General features: G+C 44.0%; 1 protein-coding gene and 1 pseudogene across 1 annotated transcript in view; one reads left to right on the top strand and one right to left on the bottom strand.

Moving 5' to 3' along the window:
• LOC148025160 (putative serine/threonine protein kinase IREH1) overlaps positions 1 to 13,629 on the bottom strand; it is a 134,808-nt gene extending 121,179 nt beyond the window's left edge. Inside the window, exons 1-2 of the mRNA XM_087694915.1 lie at positions 12,815 to 13,629; positions 11,211 to 12,675 (exon numbers count right to left, since the gene is read on the bottom strand). Coding sequence (XP_087551041.1) covers positions 11,211 to 12,279 — 1,069 coding nt within the window. The 5' untranslated portion in view covers positions 12,280 to 12,675; positions 12,815 to 13,629. The remainder of the gene's footprint in view (positions 1 to 11,210; positions 12,676 to 12,814) is intronic.
• A 3,373-nt stretch (positions 13,630 to 17,002) lies between these two features.
• Positions 17,003 to 18,012, top strand: LOC148025159 (uncharacterized; annotated as a pseudogene).
• The last annotated feature ends 962 nt before the right edge of the window (positions 18,013 to 18,974 follow it).

The following is an 18,974-nucleotide window of genomic DNA, read 5'->3' as shown; positions in this document are numbered from 1 at the left end:
TCGGAGTACCCTTACCTCCATACCTTAAGCTTAGTAAAGCCAACAGCCCAAAAGATGACATGGAAGCCAATGCTATGAAGGGAGTCCCTTATGCATCAGCTTGTGGCTCTCTTATGTATGCTATGGTGGCTACTCGTCCAGACATTGCTCATGCAGTGGGAGTTGTCAGCAGGTTTATGTCAAATCCTGGCAAACCACATTGGGAGGCTGTCAAGAGTATTCTTAGATATCTGAAGGGTACACAAAGAAAGTGTATTTGCTATGGGCAGGGTGCACTTAATTTGCAGGGTTATTGTGATGCAAACATGGCAGGTGACTTAGACACTCGCAGGTCCACTAGCGGGTATGTCTTTACAGTTGCTGGAGGGGCCGTCTCTTGGTGCCCCAGGTTGCAGAACATTGTCGCACAGAGTACTACTGAAGCTGAATACATATCAGCTACTGAAGCTTCTAAGGAAGCTATATGGTTGAGCAGACTTGCAGAGGATCTCGGCATGTCTATGAGTACTCCAGTGTTGGGATGTGATAGCCAGAGTGCTGTGTATCTGGCTAAAAATGCCATGTATCATTCACGCACAAAGCATATTGATGTGCGATATCACTTTATCAGACAGATTCTGGAGGATGGTCTAATCACATTGACCAAGATCAAAACACAGGATAACCCTGCAGATGTTCTCACTAAAAGTCTAGGCAAGGCTCAGCATGAGCATTGCATACGACTAGTGGGAGTTGGTTAAAGGTTCACTCCGGACCTTTAAGTGGGAGGTTGTTGGGATGTAAAGGTCCTTTATTCACACCTCCGTGTATTTTACACGTGTATTGTTATGTTGTACATGTGAATGCACCCTTACGGGCCGTAAGTATAAATACATTTTATTCTTTGTGTACCAACACATTGTTGGTACACCCAAATCTGTTCGTCACTCTTACTCTCACTCTCACTCACCTGTTCACTTCCTCTGCTGCAAATCTTCATGCTTCCGCTACCCCGCGCTCCAACAAGCATTGTAGCAGACGCAAAAATCGACGCAGTTTTGGCAACGTGAAGTCCCAGAGCTTGGCGTGACCTGTAGACGGCACAATCCTCCCGGCTATCATAGGGCTATTGTAGCCCCTATAGTGGACTATCTTTACCTAAGAGGGCTTGCACTAATTCCTCCTCTGTTGGTTGCTGTGACCAAAACCCTAACTGTCGGTTTTCTCGCAGCCATAGCCAAGAAGCTTCAAACTTCCTATTTTTCGCTTTCTTCAATCTAGAATCATTAACAGTGATTCTAATCACTGAAGCATATGCTCTAAAGTGTGTTCCCGATCTGTAAGTAGCTCCAACACTCGGGGGACATCATAAGTTCACCGAGAAGCATGCTCTCAACACCGGTAATGAGTCAAGTATCTCACCAAGCTTGACAAGGTAAATACCTAAACATCTCAATCTTGAGATGAGTGCTTCTAAGCACTAAAAGGGCATTTAGTGACATTAGTGCTATTGCCTTATGTCGAAACATGAATATTGATGTGATTGAAATCTCCTCAAACTCTTCACCAAGTGTCAAAGTCATTAATCGACCTTGCTCAACCAAATGCTCGTACACTAAACCACCAGGTGGGGTGGAGCCAAAAGTCCAGTCAAAGTTCACCTCATTGAAACCTAGGAAAACAGTAAAAGTTAAATCAAGGTTTGTTTGAAGGACGGGACCACCAAAATCTTACCTTGAGATATTACTGTTAGAGAGTCATTTCCTGGACAGCAAAGTGCCACGTCAGCAGTACGGACAGCAGAGAAGCCATGTCAGCAAAGCAGGTGCACAACAGGAGCCACGTCAGCTGCCGCAGATGCCACCTGGCAGCAGACTCATCAGTCAAACAATAGTTTGATCAATCAGACAATTTTTATCATTATTTTATGCAGTCGGCTGCATTTACTACAACCGATTTGGTGTTGGGCACTATTTTTTCTTGGCTATTTATAGTCAGTTTGTGGCACACTCTCACATATTCTGATCTGAAATCTGACAAAGACGGCCTGCTGAGACTGACAGCACGCGGGCTGACGGAGATCGAGGTCCTCAAGGCAGAGACACACGCAGATATTTTCTCTACACCCGTGTATATTTCTACACTCCTATACAGCATACTACACTGCAGATTTTCTGTGTTTCACTATCTCCTTTTCTCTCTCTCTCTTCTCTCTGTGTTCACTCTCTCTCAGTCTTTGTCCTACACTTCCGCATCGCTACACTCTGACATGGTATCAGAGCAGTGAAATCGGACACACTAATTGAAGAACCTACCTGAAGAGGAGATTTCAACGCAACACAAGGCTGCATTTTCAGCATTCGAGGGCGAGCGGGAGGGCGAGCATCGGAACAAGGCTGAAGCAAGTGTGGGCATGCGGAAAAGGAGTCCAGCTGGTGAATTTGCTGCAGGTTATTGCTGTTCAAAGAGGAGGAAGGCTGTGTTATAGGCCTTCCACTGCAGATTTTACCTTTTCATCGCCTCCGGCGGCTGCAGAAGGTTCGGGACGCAGAGGAAACAGCCCTAACAAGCTGCGTTCGTCACTTACACAGTCAGAGGGGGCTGATTTTGCGTTTGTGCAGGCATTGCAGGTGAACATGTCTACAAAAACTGATTTGGAGTTCCAAGAGATAATGGACAAGAAGGTGCTTGTCCTACCAGCTCTTCCATCGATCAGAAGCTTGATGGTGACAATTACCGCATCTAGCGGGTGATGATGTTGGCCATTCTAGAGTCTTATGATTTGGCGAAGCTTGTGATGGAGGAGATTAATAGGTCTTCAATGAGATGAGTCCAAGCTCTCTTCAAGTGCTCGTGCGGAGTTGACCAAGGCCCAGTCTCATTGGGACAAACTAAATGCCAGGATTCGTTCTTTTCTTTTTCTGTCTTGCACTACAGCCGTGATAGCTCACATCAAGCACTTGATGGTGGTTCGAGAGATATGGCTAGAGCTTGATCAAATGTATAACCGGATGACCCTGATGAAGAGGGTTTCTTTGGAGGTGCAGGTGTGGACCTTGTCCGTGAATAAGTCTTCTTCACTTCGGGAACACATCAATAAGCTTTGGCAGTTTCAAATGCAGGTTCAAAATGCGGGGAAGCCAATTTCCTCCAAAGACATGGCGATCACTTTATTGTCCCAGTTGCCGCCACGATTCAATACCTTTTATTCCGCTCTTATTGCATCAGGGCGGGAGTCGACTCTTTGGTGAAAAGAGTTGGTTCCTATGGTCTTGGACCAAGAGAAACAGTTGATTGGACAGAATGCTTCCAAATCGGAGGCTTTGGTTGGTCAAGCCTCTCAGAAAAAGGGGAAGGACCAAAAGAAGAAGGAGGACAACAAATCCAAGAAGCCAAGGAGAAGGAATCGACTTGTCATATTTGTGGTAAGGCCGGTCATTGGAAGAAGGATTGCCCCGACAAAGACAAGAAGGACACCAAGAAGAAGGACACAAAGGATTCTGGAGCGGTGGCTGCACCCTCGTCAGCTGCTTTTCTGCACTTAGCAATCATTAAGGACTCTTCACCAAAGACTTCTGATGCTGCGATGACAGCTCCCTAGGCTCAAGAGTGGATCGTGGACAATGGTGCCTCACGGCATATGACTCCTTCTCCCATTGCTGCTGCCATTCGCGACCTTCGCGTGGGCAGATTCTCATTGGAGACAGCTCTTCTATGTATTGCTACGCGGGATGAGATGCAACTGATTCCAGATGGACGTGGTGGTACCCATACTTCCGATGTGTTACATGTGCCAGGCTTGGGGTATCATTTGCTTTCGGTCCATGAGATTTGTTCTCTTGGTCTCTTGGTGGAGTTTGACAATGATGTTGTTCAAGTTCTTGATTGTGAATCGAGGCAGATACTCTCTGCAGGGTATGAGGAGAATGGCATCTACAAATTGAAGTCTTCTACAGCTCTTACCTCTCTTCTTATCCCTTAGACACAGTCGGAGCTATGGCATACTCGGTTTGGCCACCTGAACTATGCGTATCTTCGAAAGGCGTCGCGAGCATCGTTTGTCCGAGGTTTGGAGGACATAGTTGTGAGCCATCAGCCATGTGTCTCCTGCATTCATGGAAAACTGCATCGGGATGCAATTCCCAACAAAGCTTCGAGGCGGTCTTCTGCACCTATGGAGCTTGTATCTACGGATCTTTATGACCCGATGAGGACCGAGTCCCTAAAGGGGAGCTTGTACTTCATGTTGATCGTAGATGACTATAGCAGGCTAACTTGGGCCTATTTCTTGACATTGAAGTCGAAGACTTTCTCTCACTTCAAGGATTGGCTTCTCTTTGAGGAGAATTGATCTGGCTGGCAACTGAAGACCTTGCGTTCGGACAAGGGCGGTGAATTTATGTCTAATGAGTTGGCTTGTTTTTGTGCGGATAGGGGCATTCACCAGGAGTTTGCTAACACCAGCACTCCTCAAGAGAATGGCATTTTGGAGCGGAAGAACAAAAGTGTGATCAAGATGGCGCACACCATGATGGAGCACAGACAAACACCTCAGTTTCTGCAAGCTAAGGCCGTGGCTACTGCAGTTCACATCCTCAATCAATCTCCCACTTCGACTGTTGACAGGATGACACCTTCTGAGGCTTACTTTGGAACTAAGCCAGATATCTCTTATTTCCGGATCTTTGGCTGTGACGCTTATGTGCACATCCCGAAGATGCAGCGTGACAAGTTCGAGCCGGCTTCTCAACAACAAATTTTTGTTGGCTACAACTCCCCCTCCCAAGGTTATCGTCTGTTTGATCTCGTCAAGCGAGATGTCTACACGAGCCGAGATGTGCGGTTCATGGAAGTTCCAGCCACATAGGGGGGTAAGGAGCACCCTGTACTTGGAGATCCAAGGGAAAGTTGGGCTCCCGAGACAATTCCTTTGGAGCCAGAGCCTCTTGATGAAGATTCTTCTTCTGATTCAGAGTCTTTCCTTGCACCGGCCACCCCAGTGGAGCTTCTGCCAGTGGATGTTCCCGAGTCTTCAACAGATAGAGAGCAACGGCGAGGAGAAGTCCGGCCTTCCCCTCGTTGGGCCCGTGACACACTCCAAGATTCAGGGATCGAGGGGGTCCCTAAGGAGTGGGAACTACATGATGGACCGCGAAGGTCACGGAGAAACTAGGCACATTCTACAGAGCTTGTTTGCTCTAACTATTGTTTGATGACCCATGTTATGCAGGATCGCGAGCCCACTGCAGTGAAGGAGGCTTTGCAATCTAACCATTGGCAGAAGGCTATGGAAGCCGAGCTGGAGGCTATTGAGAGGAATGGCACTTGGTCCCTTGTGCCTCATCCCTCTCACAAGAAGGTGATTGGCGTCAAGTGGGTCTTCAAGACGAAGTATCTTAGCGATGGTTCTTTGGACAAGCACGAGGCTCGCCTTGTTGCTAAAGGTTTTGCTCAGCGTCCAAGCATTGACTTCCATTATACTTTTGCCCCCATTGCTTGTATGGCGCCTATTCAAGTTGTTCCTGCCTTGGCTGGCCATAGGGGATGGCATGTCTATCAGTTGGATGTAAAGTCGGCCTTTCTCAATGGTGACTTGCAAGAGGAGATCTATGTTGAGTAGCCTCCTATCTTTGGATCCTCGGATGGGCAAGTTTACAAGTTGAAGAAGGCATGTATGGCCTCAAGCAAGCTCCGCATGCATGGAACGAGAAGATTAACTTGTTTCTTCAGTCGAAGTTGGGATATCGGCGATCCAAGGCCGATCTGCAACTTTATGTACACACTTCCGAGGCTAGTCGTGTGTTGTTTGTGTTGTATGTTGATGATTTGATTCTGACAGGGGATCATGCACAGAAGGTCCAAGAGACCAAGACAGCTTTACATCAGACGTTCAAGATGATGGATTTGGGGCTTCTTCATTTCTTCTTGGGTCACAAGATTTATCAGTCTCAGAGGGGGATTTTCATCTTTCAACAGCGATACATTCAGGAGCTCTTGGTGACTTTTGAGATTGAGACTTGTCGGACCAGTTCTACTTCTATGGATCCGAACTGGAAGGCCACTTCACACTCCGATTCTCCCTTGACGGATGCTTTCTGCTACCGTCAGTTGATTGGATCCTTGATTTGGCTACTCAACACTAGTGTTGATCTTTGTTTTGATGTGGGTCTTTTGGCGGAGTTCATGAGTGAACCCAAACAGGTGCATTGGCAGGCTGCTCTGAGGATTCTTTGGTATTTGAGAGAAACCTCTGACTTAGGGATCTCGTATCCCGCAGGTACAGATGCTTCCGATCTTATTCTTGTAGGTTGAAGCGACTCGAATTGGGCTGGCGATGTGGACCACCGGCGGTCTACTACAGGCTATTGTTTTACCTTGGGTACAGGTATTATCTCTTGGAGTAGTAAGAAGCAGCCCACAATAGCCCTTTCTTCTACTGAGGCAGAATATCAGGTTGCGTCTTCTACCACATGTGAGGTTGTGTGGCTTCTGGAGGAGCTTGGCTGCCCCAAACTCGTCCTACTCTTCTGGGGTGCGACAATGAGAGTTGCATTGCCTTGGTATGGAATCCTATATTCCATGCCAGGATAAAGCACATTGAGATCCAGTATCATTCATTCGAGAGAAGCTTTTGGATGGGACCATTGATGTGGAGTACTGCAAGACGGAGGATAATCTTGCAGATTTGTTCAGGAAGGCGCTTCCCCACGCTCTTCTTCGAAGACGTTCTAGATCCCTCAGTCTTTTGACCTGTCCAAGATCTGAGAGGGGGTGTTAAAAGAGTCATTTCCTGGATAGTAGAGTGCCACGTCAGCGGTACGGACAGCAGAGGAGCCACGTCAACTGCTGCAGATGCCACCTGGCAACAGACTCATCAGTCGGACAGCAGTTTGATCAATAGGATAGTTTTTATCATTATTTTATGCAGTCAACTGCATTTACTGCAATCGCCCTGGTGCTAGGCACTATTTTTTCTTGGCTATTTATAGTCAATTTGTGGCACACTCGCATATTCTGATCTGACATCTGACAGAGACGGCGTGCTAAGATTGACAGCATGCGAGCTGACGGAGATCGAGATCCTCAAGGCGGAGACACACGCAGATATTTTCTTTGCACCCGTGTATATTTCTGCACTCCTATACATCATACTACATTGCAGATTTTCTGCGTTTCACTCTCCTTTTCTCTCTTTTTTTTTTTCGTAATCTCCTTTTCTCTCTCTCTCTCTTCTCTCTGTGTTCACTCTCTCTCAATCTTTATCCTACGCTTCCACATCGCTGTACTCAGAGAATTACATATATATGATTTTCAACCTTTTTCATCCTTACAGCTTTAAAGTTGGTTATCATTTGTAGAGCTATCAATTCCCTTATTTGGTTCGTACTTGGCCACCTGTAAAAGGACTAGACATTGCCATTGCCTAAGGCAATAGGTAAGACCTTCCTATAATGGCCATGGCCTATGCAAATGTAAGGCCTTAAATCCACAAGTTTAATGGAAAAGATTTCCATCCCTGGCAAGTCCTGGTAAAATATAAAATGATGGAATGAGGCTACTGGCCCTTCATAAAAGGGACCAAAGTTATTGACCCATCAAATCCCCTTGATGTAGAAGACGATGAAAGAGCTCAGGCCATCATTATACTTCATTTGGATGAACCTTTAATTTATCATATTGACCAACTCTCCACTGCCAAGGAAAAGTGGGATGAGCTTGAAAGGCTCTATGGCGCTACAAGGAAGAACTCCAAGATTTTTCTAAAGATTGAGTTTTTTAGCTTGGAGTATTAACAGGGAGAAGATCTAAGCAAGTTTATTTCACATACGAAGGGGCTCATGGCACAATTGGCCTCCTTTCAAGCACCAATTCATGATGAAGATGCCATTGCCATCCTTCTGAAGTCTGTAAAGAAGGTCTTTCCAACCCTTGTTACTACCCTTACTAATATCCCAAACCCAACTTTGGCAAGTACCATCCAATCATGCCTAGATGAAAAGAAGAGAAACCATAACGAAGGCTCTTCAGCATTTACTTCACGTGAGCAAGTGTTAGTCCCTACAGCTTCTACAAAGTGCTCCTTTTGTCATAAAAAATGACATATTGTAAGTAATTGCTAGAAGAAGTACCCCAAAAAAATGAAGTGAAATAAATGCAAAAACACTGGGCATATCACAAGTAAGTGTCCCAATGTTCTAGAAGTACCTAAGGAATTAGAGGCCAATTTTGCCTCCCAATCCATAAATGATCAACTCTTTTGAGTCTTGTAAACTCTCTACCACAAATGATCAACTCTTTTGAGTCTTGTAAACTCTCTACCTATAACCATCTTTTGTAGCTTGATTTATAAAGGCATCTCGTTGTGGATTGGGGGGGGGGGGGGGGGGGTGTCCTATCATGCTTTATCCAATGCCACCTGGCATTGAGGGGGGGTGTTGAGAATGTAAGCATATGAACTCTCCTTATACTGGAGGGGATAAGGGTAGCTAGATGTAAATGAACTGGAGGATAGGAGAGCAAGGGAAAACCCTAACCCTAACTTCTCCAAAGGCTATATAAATTGCCTAAAGGTCACTCTCACTGTAGAGGAGAGTGTACCAATTGTACCTTTGAACAACTTACTAAGCAAGATCTTCTTCTTGTACTTGAGCTCTCTCTTCCTCTTGTGCACACTCTCATGCTTCCACTGTTTTTTTCCACAGCTAAACCCTTTTGAGCACCTAGAGGCCATGAGACCCTAGTGCACAATAAGCCCTCCTAGAGATCAATGCAACCAACCATTAAGGTTTTCCCACGCCTACTTTCAAGTTCAGCAACCTCTACGGACCTTAACTCCATAGTGCCCTAGATTGAGAGACTAACTATTTGCCACTCTCAACTCCGTAATCGGCTCCATCACGGGACACTAATTATCGCTTGTAAAGGAAGCAAAGGGAAACCCAATGACCACTCTCATATCATTAGTGTACTTCATCCAATTGCAATTCAAGATAATGAAATACTGCAAGGGGCACCAATTTTGGGGGCCATCTGAGTGTCCATTGTCCATGGTTAAGTTTTAACATTTGTCCTTCAGTTTATGTGCATTTAATGCTTGCTGTAATTTGAGTTAAATCAGGCTTATACCACCCTTCTCAAGAAGAAAGGCTGGTTTCATCAAATGTGGGGCTGATAAAGAGGGTGCAACCTGCTGGACAGCCTAAATCTGTTCTGAATGCAGCCTCCATAAAGTGGGTGATGGCTAGGAACTATCATCTAGGTGCTCAAGTGGCAGCAAGAGCTGGAAATACACAATAATGATGAAGATGATATGTTGTCCATGGAAGAGTGAAACTAACAAATGCAGCAATGGAAATGATGAACACATTGTGAGGCTGCTGGGTGGACTCAAAACACAGCAATCTGGAGTGTCTGGAGCTGATGGCAATGTGAAGACAACCTCCAAAATGAAATCGCATGCTGATAAGGCATCGTGATCAGCTAGACAGCACTGCAAACTGAGATATCTACTAGGGTAGGGGTATGGCCAGCAATGGTAGAGGGCTGAGGCTCAGTGTGTGATGGGGGAATGATGATGAATAAATGAGAGAGTAAGTGTGGAGTGAAGACTGCCCATGCCCTATTTATAGGCACATAAGCCACTGAACTATCTAGGGTGGCGCCCCACTCTCAAGTGGCGCCCAAATACTAATAAATGATACAAATAAAGCCTTTTGGGGGTACGGCGGTAAATGAAAACCAAGATACAAATTGACAAAATACAATGAACTTAATGACTTTGGTATCTCAAGCCCACAAAGGTACCCTGTAAGGAATGAAAGAGACATTCTCCACCTTGTAATCCAAGTATTCCACCTGAAAGGAAACCTCTAAGAGCAATAGATGGCGCCACAAACGCGACCTTGGGAGAGAAACCACTAACTTCACGTCTCCATGCTAGCAAGAATACGAAAGCATAGGCACCAAGTCACGGCTGAAACATTCAAGGTAGAACCTACAGATCCTAGGTAGGTAGGTGAGATGGCAGCTCAATGTCAACAACCCCATCCAAGGAAGATGAAGAATGCAAAGGCTTTTCGCCAAGGTGTGCAAAGGACCACACCATGAGTAGTGACCCCCTCTAAAAGTGGAGAATAGGATCCCCCTCTTATAGAGATAGGGAATCTGAAAACCCATAGATCACAGCCTCCAAAGTGTCTGATGATGAAGGAAGGACTGCCGGTGTTGCTGGAGAAGGTATCTAAGACTGCAATGGAACACATCATTGCATTGGGGAGACACATACCTGACAGGTGGGACATCCCTTAATCTGTCCCCGACAATTGTCCCATCCCCAAGACAAGATACCAATTAGGGGATGGTCAGCAAGGGACATTCTAGCCTGGTTTGGCCAAATTCAGGCACATTTTTATGCTTGTTCTTGGCCTCTTTTTGGCCCTTTTTATTGGACTTTTCTTGGCGAATGTAGCCCATTTTTTGTGTGTTGTCTCTCGAAACTTGTGTAAGCAAACAGTAGCTTGCAACCTTGCTTCTCACCTTAACTTATTCAAAACTTATGCCTCAGCCATCCAGCCTCTTCTTGCAATTCATCCGTGCATGTCAGCCCATTTTCAGGCCCTTCTAGCTAATTTCAGCTCATACACAGCCCGTAACATCATTCTCATCCCTATTTCAGCCCATATCAGCCCCATTCTAGCCCCACCTCAGCCATACATCATTAGTGCATTGCATTTTTACATGACGTCTGCTGGATTTGACCATCTTCTGTTCCCATCCCAATCCCCGTACAACTGCAGTATCCTAAGCTCACAACTGGAGACACCCTGAGGAGCTCTTCTTGGAGCAACGAAATCAGCCATGATGCCATCACATACACACAGATGGAGCTCAAGGTACAGCTAAAACTGTTAAATTTAGTTACATTAGCTCCAAGTCTCCCAGCTCTACTTTCACAGCTAATGGCTGGAGAAAAACATTACCTTTGGTAGTAAGCTTGTTTCGTTCTAGCTATCAACAACAAAATAAGGCATACAGCCATGAAACCTTCCTCTGCCAGAACATGTCCAATACCTCTCGTTGTTCCTGTAGCAGGAATCCTAATCACTAGGCTTTTCCTCACATTTGCTTTTAAGATTATGAGTGAAAAAGTTCCAAGTTGGCCACAGCTAAGATTAGTCAGACTTCAAGTCACTTTAATTACACAGAAGCCAAAATAGTCCAGTATACCTCACCTGATTTGTAGGGGGGAATATCAAAATACTCCATTGAGTAGAAACCATCGTTTTTCTTCATTGCATCACTGGCAGCAGCATGACTGCCCACTAAATCTGATGATCTCCTTCCAATCTGCCCCCTTTGAGACCATTGTGTATCTGCCTTCAACTTACGCCTATTTTTTCCTTCAGAACTTTGTGGTGTCATTACTGAATCACGTGAGCCTCTTCCAGCTGGAGTTTTACTATGCTTCCCATCCTGAAGGGTTACACTCACACTCTCACCATGTGGTTTATCTGCATCAACTCTCTCTTTAGAATCTACGTCCTGTGAAAAAAGATTGTCTGCCTTCTGCACACCAACTCTTCCAGCGTCACCTTTCATAGACTTACTTTCTATCTGCCCAGCTTCACCTCCACTTTCCAAGCCATCCTTGTACAGAGGTCCAGAGCGAGTTTTTATTGGATTCAGCCCACGTGAGAAGAGAGTCAGAGATGAGGTGTCCAGATCTGAACTTTCATGAGCAATCACACCAGCATTTGGAGATTCTGCAGTAGCAACATGTTTTGCCTTGCCCTTCTCTTCTGCCTTGCTTTCACCTTTCCTTACAGGACTTGGGATTGAAGAAAAAAAATCCCATGTTTTCTGTACACTCAGATTATAGTTGCCGTCTCTCCAGCCTTTTTTTGACTTGGCATCTTCGGCTCCAGTTCGATCGTCTTTCTGTGGAGGGGCCTCTTTCCCATCTGTAAAAGCACAATCGGTATCAAACTGCAGCCTGGTTTCACCAACCTTATCTGACACTTTGGAGGTTTCTTTGAGTGAGCTCAGATTTTGTTGCTTTAATGCTTCCCCAGCTACAACGTAACTTTTCTGCCCACCTTTCTCTTCTGCCTTTGGAGCAGGAAGACAATGCTTTGACGTGTTACCATCATCTTCAACCTTGCTAGCAGCCAGAACCTGCAGTTTCTGATGCTGATCCTGCTCCTTCTGTGAAACCACCTTAGCATCAGAATGCTTACCGTTTTTCCATGCCTCCTTTTGCTGCCCTTTCAGCTTACTGGTAAGCTTGCCAAAAGGCCCCATGCTGCACCAGAATGTTACTGAGATCAGAAGAAACCAGAGTGGCAACTAACTGTAGGCTGCATCATCAGCTTACTGCATAAGCTAAAGGTGAGCATAGGCCAAAGCCTAAGGTTATGATTGCAAATACCACCGACAGATTGCACGAGGCTAACATGACGTGCTGTTCAGACGCTGCAACAGATTCCTTCTCTTCTCCCAACTGCCCTACCACTGACATTATGGGTGCTAATAGAAAAAGACTGCATTCAAAGGGACTTGCCAGCAAAAAAACAAGCTGACACTTCAATAGTCTGGCTTGGAGTGCAGCACCTGTGCTCCACTGTCTGCTCCCGACCCAAGTGAAGTTCACAGAGCAGTGATCCTGTGGAAACAATGGCACGGATCTTGCTACCCGACCTGCAGAGCAAGAGCGACACTAGATCTGTTTACATCGATAGTTTGTACAGGCCCTGTAGGAGAGACTTGCGCCAAACCCTGGAGTGGATTCTGGACAATGGTAGGGCAAAGAAGGCGATGGAGGAAGGGCATCCCTTACCTGCAAGGAAGATGTGTTTTTTTTGAAAACATGCTGCAATCTGGCAACTGCCACTGATCCTGTTGTTTCATCGGCCCTGATTTTTGCTCCTCTCGGGAAGAAAAAGAAAAAACCAGTTTTGTTGGTGCCGTGAAAAAGCTCTATAAAATCCAGCCTAAATTGCGCACCGACATGGCCAATCTCCCGCGTCCAAATCCAAGCCTGGCCCTTATCCAATTATCAATCCACCATTCCTTCCCTCCTTGTCGAACCAGCCCTTGATTCCTCCCCTTTCTCCCCTCTTCCATTCCCCTGGTCCTCTACCTGCGTATCACTGCTAGCACGCGCACACTGGCGAGGCCTTCTGTGTCCTCCATGGCCGCTGATCTAAAAAATCAAATAGAATAATGGTGATAATAATAATCACTGACTGAGGAGAAAAGAGTGCACACGTAGGAGACCGACAATGGTGAACACACGCACACAGAATAGAGTCCTCTTTGTGGGGCGATAGGCTAACTGCTTTCCACGGGATCTCACAAAATCACAAAGGGGCGGGACCTTTGAAAAACAAATGCCCTGTGCATGTGTCCCACTCTGAAAGAAGCGAATACTCTGCCCCCACACAGGCCAAGGAGGGGAGGGGCCCGAGCGAGAGAGAGAGAGAGAGATTTTTTGTGTATAAAAACACCAGAAAAAGAGGACGGCTGCAGCCTGCTGCTCTCTTCTGTGTGTTTTAGGTAGCACTTCTCGGCGAGCTTCTTGCTCTACAACATTTTAGCTTTGCTTGCCTGGCTTTGCTCCGTTAGCTGCCCCTTCCACCAATGATTATCCTCCCGTCTTCGCATTGCGAGCGTTTGCCTCACATATTCCCATCCCTTAGGCATTTCACACCTAGATTTTCTCGGTGCTATGCACGAGTGTTCTTTTGGTGCTTTGTACCACGTATCTTTCACACTAACATGGAGCACAAGTGCTACCTCATACTCCATCACTTCGGTTCAACATGGAGAATGACTTCCATCCAAGACATCTACAAACTCCATCCCTTTCTTCCACTTGAGATTCTTACTTTCATAATAAGCCCTCACATATTCCATCTCTTGAGTCCATAATACACACATGGAGAATGACTTCAATTGAAGACATCCACAAATTCCAACCCTTCACTTGGGATCATGACTTGCATAATACACCCATATAAATGACTTTCATTCAAGACCGCTAAACAAATCCCTTTCCTCGAGTACATCACATTACACATAGAGAGAAAGACTTGCATTGACTACAAGTGATCCACAAATCCCTTGAGTTCTTTACACGCATTGGGAAGACTTTTGATTAGAAGACCATGGTTTCTACTACTTGTGATACGAGTCTTGCACATTTGTTTATTTTTTTTTACCAATAGACACTTCCACAACTTATGGTTGCATACGTTTTGATTTTAAAGGGTGAGCATTGGGCTTGCTATGTAATTGTACAACTCCAAATACAAGTTCCATGCAAATTGGATATTGAACCTCTACCCCTTCTTTGAGCTCATTCAACCACTTGAAGTGATTTCAAAGCACATATATATATATATATATATATATGCAATTTTTTTGAACCACTACCCCTTCTTCGAGCTCATCCAACTCCTTGAAGTGATTTCAAAGCATGTACATATACAATTTTTTTAATTATTGTGTAAAGTCTGGCAACAAAGCCCTTGCACTTCCAAGCAGTTCAAAACAAATCTATAGTTGATCATATCTATGTTTAGATTTAGAGGATATCTTTGGGAGAAACTTAGATCTTAACATTTTTAACATCTAGGGTTGTGTACACATGCCATAATCGAAGTGATGTGATTGACACTCTTAATAGAACATGATCATTGGGTAGCTACCTCCTAGATTCTCAGTAAGTTGTGAAGCTTAAAGCACTATGCATTATGCTATTGCCTTGCTTTTGCTTATGGTAAAACTCATGTATCATTGCTCTTTCTTATTTCTATGCTACCAACTTTATCTCTTATTGCTAAAGCTTATTGGCCCCGGGACATTCTCCCAATCTAGTATCTACTAATCTTGGATGGCTTATGATTCTCAAGTCCCTAAACTCCTTTATGCAATAAACTTAAAGGCAACTCTCTTTCTTGCCTCTAAAGATATGAATTGTTAATAAAGGTTGAGAGAGTGTTTCATTTCTTGAACTAGGACATGGTGAAGGGAATGACAACCAAGTTGTGCCCCTAACACTTGCAATATGTATCTAATGCAAGGTGCTAACCTTTTTCTTTTGTATGGATGCAGGTAACATGTGCAAGCTCTCCATATCATTTCATGTGTAGAGTTATTTCAGCAAATATGGCTACTTAAGTGTTGTACTTTATGATTCTGAGATCATTTGCCTTGTTGTTATACATTTTGTATCATTCATCATTATGGATTATCAAGCATTAACCCTTTTGTAAATATGTTGTATCTTGTTTGGAATTGTTTTCTTATTGGATCTATGCATGTTATGCTAAGGCCTTGTTGTAACACACACGCATACATAGGAATAACAATTTCTCAAATGATTATTAAGTAAACTAAAGGCCTTGTGATATAACTCCAATGTTCAATTAAGAGTATCCGTTGCTTTGATTACAGCCCATGTACATGATCCCATATCTTACAAATGTTTGGATCTAAGTTTCTCCCTAAGATACCCTCTAGATCTATTAAGAGTATCAGTCACTTTGATTATGACATGCACACGACCCTATGATATATGTAGCAACATGAGACTTGGTTAGTTAGCCAAGTTAGCATATCATCAATATCAAACGTAGGTGGCAATTTTGGGATCTAATCCAACCATGTGTTCAAGACACTAGCATGGGATTAAACATATCCCACATCAAAGCTTATCAAAGCATTGGGTTCTTGCCAAACAACTAAACAATGGTTAGGATAGAGTGAAGTTTGATAACTTTGATCATATGTATTATAGCTTGTAAGGTGTAAACCATATCTACAAAGTCACAATATTGTACCACATTGTAGCTTGCAAACCTTCCTTTAGCACCTCAATCAAGCCATCAATAGCATTTCGCACTGTATAGCTTCAACCTATGAATAGTTCTTCAACTATTCTATTTAATAGTCATGTTAATGAACACAATTGCTGCTCGAGCAAGCGGTGTCAAGCCATGAAAGGTAAAAGATGTAAGATTACCATTACATGTAGACTGTCCAATAGTAGTGCCATCAAGCCATAGAGCTACAGTACAATATTGTAGCTTAAGCAATAGTAAGCCAAGAGAGCAAGCCCACCAAAGACTATGCTCCCACGAGAGGTATACACATGTAGCTAGAGCCATTACAATTGTTGCTGGTATTGCTAAAGTCTACGAATAGTCATTCAATAGCACCATTTAATGTTTATGCTATAGTACACTACTATCACTCACGTAAGTTGTGTCAAGCCATCAAAGGTACATCACACAAATTTACCATAGCATGTCGATTGTCCAACAATAGCACCATCAAGCCACTAAGTTGCAGTATACTACTACAACCCAAGCAATAGATGCCAAGGGAGGAAGACCACTAAAGATTGTGTTTCCACTACTAGTATACACATGAAGCTCGAGCCATTGCAGTTGTGGTTGGTACTACTTTTACAATAGTGAGCACATGAAGTATTACCAAACAATGTGATCAACTTCCAAGAGTCACTTGTGAAGATGTTTGCCTTGGAGGTTATGGGTACAGTAGCAGCTTATGATGAGCTCGATAGTTGATGCAGGCAAAACAAAGCTTTGGGGTAAAGGGGTTGAGTAGAGTAAGAGTGTAGCCTTATCTTTTTTTTTGTGCCAACCAACTATTGAATAGCTCAATGACCTTGCCATTAAGATGATATGTAACTTTACCACAAGGGAAGCTTTTTGAAGTTAGTGTCATTAACTAGCCACTTTAAATTACACGTGGGATTAATCATCCATTCTTTGGCAAGATCAATAGAGCTTGGGGTGACATGTTAGGCCACAATAAGGGTGGCAATCAATTACAAGTGATTATCGGTCAAAATAGAGATGTAAATGGCATTATACTAATAATAAAGGAAAACATATATGCAAAAAAATTGGAGACATGTGTGTGTGTGCGTGCATGTGTGTGTGTGTGTGTGTGTCTCCTCAATATAAGATATCATGTCCTTGCAAGGAAGGCTACCATGTTGCATACTTTCTTCCGTCAGCAACAGCCATGGACTTGTATGCTAGCATCCATGTGTGCCAGCATGAGCACTTCTGCATATGGTCATTGGATTATGGATTTCTGGGAGGTTGTCATTGGCAGATTTGTGGGCAGAATACCTGGCTGTCCTTTCTCTACTACTTTGATACTTGATTGGAAACAGGTTCTCTCTAAGGTCAAATGGGCTTCTGATAGTTGTTTGGGGACAAACTCCATGCGAAAAGAAAGCATTCACATTGGAGTGCCATATTTGACATTCCTCTTGCTTTACAAGAACCTGTTCGGGCATACAATCTTATGAAACTGGGAATTAGGTACATACAGGATGTGGTGGATGATCGGGGATATACTTTATCCTTTCCGCGTGCCATGACCTCTTATGCATTGGGAATGCATCATAGGTTTATATGGAAGAAAATTGCTGATTTACTGCATCCCTTTCTACCAATTCCACCTATGCTTGATACAGACAGGCTTATGGATTGGCAATTATAGCCATCTACTGCATGCATTCGTCCTGTCTCTCTTTCTGCCTTAACTTCCATCAAAGTATACAAGCTTCTTTAGCCTGCCCCATGGATTCAGCAACATGCTAATTCTCAGTGGCACTTAACAAAGTCTCTTGCATGGTGGCGGAAGAATCGTAGGATGCTCTAGAAGTGTAAAATGCCACTGAAACAAAGGCTTTTCCTTTGGAGATGCTTGACATGCACACTGTCAGTGGGGGTCACACTTGCTAAATGTCACATTGCATCATCCGCATGTCTGAGATGTTTGGCTCCCTCAGAGACTGTCCCTCATTTATTTTGGCATTGTCCTTGTTCCAGGATCCTCCTCAGGAGAATTTCAGATTCACTTCGGCTTCGTTTCCCGAGTCATCTTTGGGAAACATTTCTGGCTCTTTGGCAGATTTATGCATTCTTTGTCTCAATACTCACTCTTTCTTTTTTGGGTGAGATATTGGGCTCTTTGGACAATCTGGAGTGATCATAATTTGGCATACTTGGGTCGCCAAAATCACCAGCAATATGAATCCTTCCAAGCCTCACTGTAGCAATCTCTATATGATGCCAACTATGAGGGTGACATGGACGTTTCGTGCATAGAGCTTTTCTTTTTATGTTTCTGATAGTTTGAGAAGAAGCATAAAAAAATGGATGAGAGGTTACAAAAGTAGAGGATAAATTGAGTGGGTGATGGGGTCTTCGATGTCAGTGGTTGATTATGGGTTGTCAAATGTATTTGACCTTAGGCAAGCCCGTGGTATTGTCCCACGCTTGAGAACCCAGTTCATGTACAAGGGGAGGTGATGTGGGTGTGACTTAGGGAGACAGGTTTACCCTAGGCGAGTGTAAACTCCCTAGGTGTGTCATGCCCTTAGTGTGTCGTGAGTGTGAAGTGGGGGAGGGGCTAGGGATATAATTGTCCCTAGGTGTAGTGTTTGTGGCACTCAAATGGTATATGCGAATTCCATTTCGTCCTTTTCTTATACTTCATCTTTTGTCCTTTCTTTTCCTATTCTTTCACTTGTTTGTTTTTTGTTTTGTTTTGTTTGTTGGCATTCAATACATTGGGAGGGGGCACAAATGGTATATGCGAATTCCATTTCGTCCTTTTCTTATACTTCATCTTTTGTCCTTTCTTTTCCTATTCTTTCACTTGTTTGTTTTTTGTTTTGTTTTGTTTGTTGACATTCAATACATTGGGAGGGAGCACGCTAGATGCATCTCGATGCTCTTCAGGAGCTATACTACAAGGGGGCCTAAGAGACTTAGTAAGGAAGGGTCTACTTTGCAAGTAGTCCTTTATGTTAATGCATACATTTAGAGGTGTTATTGATAGAAAGGGGTGGTTTCACTTAGTGAAGCAGTTGTCATTCATATCTTCGAGAATGCCATACAAAATGAAGGCAAGAGTGTAGCTCTCATTATAAGATGGGCCATCGCATA

The sequence above is a fragment of the Lygodium microphyllum genome, chromosome 15, assembly GCF_053477565.2.
Source record: "Lygodium microphyllum isolate KBCC chromosome 15, Lygodium_microphyllum_v1.1.10, whole genome shotgun sequence".
Lineage (NCBI taxonomy): Eukaryota > Viridiplantae > Streptophyta > Polypodiopsida > Schizaeales > Lygodiaceae > Lygodium > Lygodium microphyllum.
Note: the sequence above shows the minus strand (reverse complement) of the source record. Positions and strands in the feature narration are given on the sequence as shown.